The sequence below is a fragment of the Phalaenopsis equestris genome, unplaced genomic scaffold (genome assembly GCF_001263595.1).
Source record: "Phalaenopsis equestris unplaced genomic scaffold, ASM126359v1 Scaffold000572, whole genome shotgun sequence".
NCBI lineage: Eukaryota > Viridiplantae > Streptophyta > Magnoliopsida > Asparagales > Orchidaceae > Phalaenopsis > Phalaenopsis equestris.
Window position 1 is genome coordinate 1,079,118 of NW_018165012.1, and position 5,184 is coordinate 1,084,301.

Sequence of the window (5,184 nt, forward strand, 5' to 3'; positions counted from 1 at the left end):
ATATCAAAATTTAGCCATCAAAATTTAGCCTCATTGATGCAAAATCAGCAATACTCCACGCTTACTCAATATTATAGGGCTATTTGCAATACATAAATAAATTAGGCTCCTTACATTGAAACTAAAGTTACCTCCTCATCTCTAGATCCACTCTATTTGTCACATTTCTTTGCTAAAACCTTATAATGAAAAACAACAAGTTACACAACACAGAGCAACCATAGGATAATTCATTGAAGAACCATAGCATCATCCAACTAGCAAACATCTTCAGCTTGCTGCAAATCTTCCATAGTCTAATACCTCCCTAACAACAATACAATGTAATATTGTTATAATTATATCCTAATAATAATAATAACATGGTGGCACTAAAAGATGGAAAGATGGAATTTTTCCATTATATTTTGTTTTGCAACCAATTTGTAGGTTATATCAACATCTCAATACACCAAAGAGATCTACTTGCCTGCATATGACTCACTGTGCAGCAATGAGTGAGATAAATGGAAATGAAACTTGATTTGCATATACAAGGACCACTCATTTTGATTTGCATTAAAAAAAATAATTTGAAATGAAACTGCTAACATTAGTACTGAATTTCAAAACCCTATAAGAACTCAACAAAATTTAAACGATGTTCACAGTAACCTTGAACCGCATTTGTTGTATTTTCTGGCATTATTATGGATCAAATGTGGGAGCATATTTCTCAAAAACCTGAAAGTTCTCGCACCACAAAACCCTCGCACCACAAAACCACCTGAAAGATCTCGCACCACAAAACCCTAAAAGAATCGCTTCTTACTAAAAAAAAATGTAAACAGTATCCTTTCGTATGGATCTAACAGTAATCATAAACTAGAAATAGTTGTATCACACAAGAATGCCATGAAACCCCATATACAGTCCCGCAGGAAAAAACACCTAGTGGGGAGGACGAGACGGGAGAGGAGAAACCCAGAAAATGCAAAGAAGAAGAAGAGGAGGAAGGAGATGAGGGTGCACGAATTTGTTTTACCACTATACGCCTTCTTCTTGGGTAGCTAGGGCACGATCGGTCGAGCGAATAACGGGGCAACTGAAAACGCAAAGAAGAAGACGAACATGACACGATCGCCCGAAAACGCAAAGAAGAAAAGAGTAAGAAGATGTGGATGCACGATTTGTTTTACCACTTTATGTCTTCGTCTCGGGTAGCTAGGGCACGATAGCACGAGCAAAGAGCAGGGCAACCGAGAGCAGCGCGAGGGCAATAGAGGAAAATGACATGACCAAAGCGCGGTCCGCGCCTATAGCCCCGCGTTCACTGTTTACCCTAAACAGTGAAACACGAGTTTTCAAACCTCACTGAAAACGTGTTTACCAAACACTAAGGCGGTGTTTTCAAAAACTCCGTCACACTTTTAAGTTGTCCCAAACGAGGCCTAAGTTTAACGTCAAATTAAATTGTATTGCTTAGAATCATAAAATCCTTCTTTTGTTTCATGTTAACGTATCTTGTTACTGCAAGAAGCTGTATGACTATTTTTTCAAAATTAATTACTTTGATTATTGAAATTTTAATATTTACAGAATATATTAAAAAATAATAAGTCAAAATATTCTAATCAAAATGAATCTAAAAGACATTAATATTTTATTTGAGGTGATCAACTATAATACATGAATAGCTAATTAGAAGTTTAAGTCACAATCATCTAAAAATAAAATAATAATTATTATTTTCTTACGCCACATTAATAGTTTTGTCGGCTTATATATATATATATATCATTTAAATAAAACTTAATTTCATAAATATTTGAGTATTTTAGTCGAAATTTAGAGTGGATTCCGATTGAATTTTGATTTTTTTTTTATTTTTTTAATCGCTTTACCTTGGAAATTTTGATTTGTGAAGTTCATTTTGGAAACGTTAAATTAAAATGAAGATTAAAGCGTCAAAATAGTTTCTTGTTATTTAAATAAGATTTATTTTATCCTATATTTTATAGAAGCATTAAAATAATACCTAATTATTTTAAAATTGAGCTATAATATTTTTTGCAAAAGAGTCATTTTTGCCCCAATTTAAAAAAATTGAGGATTAATTTGATATTTTTATAAATTATGAGACTAAAATGAACAAATATAAATAATTGGGGTTATTTAGCACTTAAGGCTTAAATTAAATTAAAAAAGAAATCAACAATCGGCTTAAAAATCTACAATGTCTGAAACTATGCAGTCGAAATACGATCATCGGCGCCTCCATTACAATTACCTCATAGCAATCCTCCTTCCTTCACGCACAACCAAACACAAATCTCCTTCACAATTCTTCTTTGATGAACTCCCCTCTCCATCCAAATCTCCGGCGGCCGTCGTCGACGGCGACACCGCCGCCACTCCCTGCTCAATATCCCCACCTCTCGCGCTGCAAGAAGAACCAAATCCCCTGCTCCCCATGCTCAGTATCCTCCTCAGCGGTCTCAAACTCCCCAAATTCGGCGACTTTATGTCCACAGCCGAAACATTCCTACTCGAATGCAATGCAAAAGCAGAGCTTTCCAATGCAATTCCCTGTATATTGATGGCCATGATTCGACCGGACTTCCTCGAAACAGAGCAGATCGAACTCGAGCTTCCTTCTCCTGAGCCATCCACCGGCAAAGCTCTGTTATTTATGGCCGTACTCTGCTCCCAACCGATCAAGTTCGTGTTTTTCGATTCGACGGCCGGCGGTTTGATGGAGATCCGACAGATGGGACAGGTGGAGTTGGAACCAAACCATGTGTCGATACACTCGAGATGGAATCCATGGCGGCAGCCGGGAAGAAACCTGACGGGTTCGCCGTCGGCGAGCTCGGAGAGGCACACGGCGCACTCCATGCCGTCCTTGAAAGCTGAAGAAATGAAGATGGTGACTGGAAGCGATTTAAGCACGGTGGGATCGAGCGCGCGGCGGTGAAACGCGGCGAGGAGAGTGCTGGAGGCGGGGAATATGAAGCGGGGTGAGGAGCTCTCGTGAGCGGGGTTGGCGCCGAAGTAACGATTAGCGCGAAGGAATAGAATGAGAAAGATGACAAAGAGGAAGAAGACGGCGATAACGCCGGACAGCATGAGCTTGCCGGTGACGGAGATGGAGAGACCGGGAACGGTGTTTCCGGCCACGGGCGGCGGTGCTGTCGACATGGCTGAGATCAAAGCTGGATGGTTGAGTTATGAGTGATGGTAGAGTTTTCTTCAATCTTTATCTTTGTTGAACAAAGTTGGTTGCTTTGGGTTTGGTGATTAGGAGGTGGTTATATATAGATTAATGGCGGCCATGAACATGAAAGGAGTGGTTTTGATTTGGGCCTTCAAAAATGGAGGCTGTGGAGGTCCCCAGCTTTTGCTTGGGTTACTAATTCTGCCGGACTTGACGAGATTGAAGGCTGGAATTTGTTCTTTTGGGTTGAGAAAGATGAGAAGGTTTGTTGGCTTTTGGCTTTTTATTATTTTTTGAGGGATAATTACATTCATATTTGAAATTAGCATAAAATATTATATATTTTATAAGTATTTGTGGACATTAAATTATGATGACTTAGACTACCCCATCTATCTTTGAACATAATTAAAAAGCATGTAATAATTTCTTAGAAATTAGGCTTGAATGAGCCAAATCGACTCATTAGCCGAGCTCTATAAATAAGTGGCTCCCGAGCCACGCTTAACGAGCTAATTTAAAATCAACCTTGACTTGTTAGCTTGTGAGCCGATTCGTTTAAAAAAATATTAATATAAAATACATTTAAAATATATTAAGTTTCAAGATTTTATCTTTATATTATTTAAAATATAAAAAATAATATTTTTAATTTTATATGATTTTTTATTATTTTATTATAACACTAACTCAACCTTGACTTGTAATCTTTATATTATTAAAAATAGGCCGACTCAAACTCGTAGACTTAAACTTGAGCTTGAGCTCGAACACGATTAATTAACAAAGCTCAAGCTCAAGCCAAGGATAACTCGAACTAGACTTGACTCATTTTTATACTCTTACTTGAAATATTAATAATTACAAAACTAATCTTTTTGAAAGACTAGTTTTATTGTGATTATTAATATGAGAGTGAGAATTTGAAAATTGGATGCAAGAGGAAGCTTATTTTGTAAATAAATTTGTCTCTCCTGTTGGGTATACAATTGCCTCTTCTTTTTATTGATGTCATTGGTCTGTCGATTTCACTTGAGTGAGGAAGTTTAATCGTAAATTCACACAAATTAAAGTTGCAATATATATATATATATATATGTTAGGTATAAGTATTTCTCCAAATGGGCTTTTATATTCGTTAAAGTGGAGATTTGTTAGATATGACTCATATACCAAAATTTGGAGTCTCTTAGAGTGAAGATGTGTGTCTCTTGGAAATAAGTGAATCGGGAGGGGGGAGTGAGGGCGTGTTAATAATTTTATCTGTTAGTTTTATTTATATATATGATGTGTAACCCTATGGGTATGTACTTGACTCCTCTGAAATAGTGAATTCGCCGCTCTGCTCCCGAGGACGTAGGCATCTCTGCCGACCGAACCTCGTTAAATCAAATCCCTGTGTGTTCATTTGGATTTGTGTCGATTTTTATTTTTCTTAGCCCTAATCTTCTCAACAATATATCATAAAATGCTTATCAATTTTTATATCTATTATAGTCATAATAAAAAAACAAATATAAATGCACCTTCGAACTAGCAAATGTAAAAATCAAAATAATGACTGTCAACAGTCAAATCTAACGAATTTATCATTAAATAGGACGATTAAATAATAATAAAAGTAATTCAATTTGAGCTCAAGTAAGCTTAAATCAAGTAATCCCAATTATATTAAGAGATCAAATAATTTCTAAATTATAATTGAATTGAGTGTTTGAATGAGGTAAATCCAATGATTTAGTTATACTCTCAAATATACAAAATAATATTATACAATCAATAGTGTCATTATGAGACGTCCGATAAAGTGGTTTGGATTCAAACAGTATTATGAAGAATATCACTACTAAAGATTATTGAAATAGACTCCGGGGGTGGGGGCGGGTAGACTCAAGAGAGTTGCAAACTATGGAGGATTCTCGAGCTCTATCATCATCTACCAACCACCGCCCATGTGTGATGATAAAACATAATTATATTTGATTGTT

The 5,184-nt window shown here is 36.2% G+C and overlaps 1 protein-coding gene across 1 annotated transcript; it reads right to left on the reverse strand.

The window, feature by feature from the left end:
* Positions 1-2,116: 2,116 nt before the first annotated feature.
* Positions 2,117-3,482, reverse strand: LOC110029447 (E3 ubiquitin-protein ligase EL5-like). The gene has a single exon (XM_020731751.1). It carries the CDS (start codon positions 3,178-3,180, stop codon positions 2,266-2,268), a length of 915 nt encoding a protein of 304 aa, XP_020587410.1. The 5' UTR covers positions 3,181-3,482; the 3' UTR covers positions 2,117-2,265.
* Between the last annotated feature and the right edge of the window lie 1,702 nt (positions 3,483-5,184).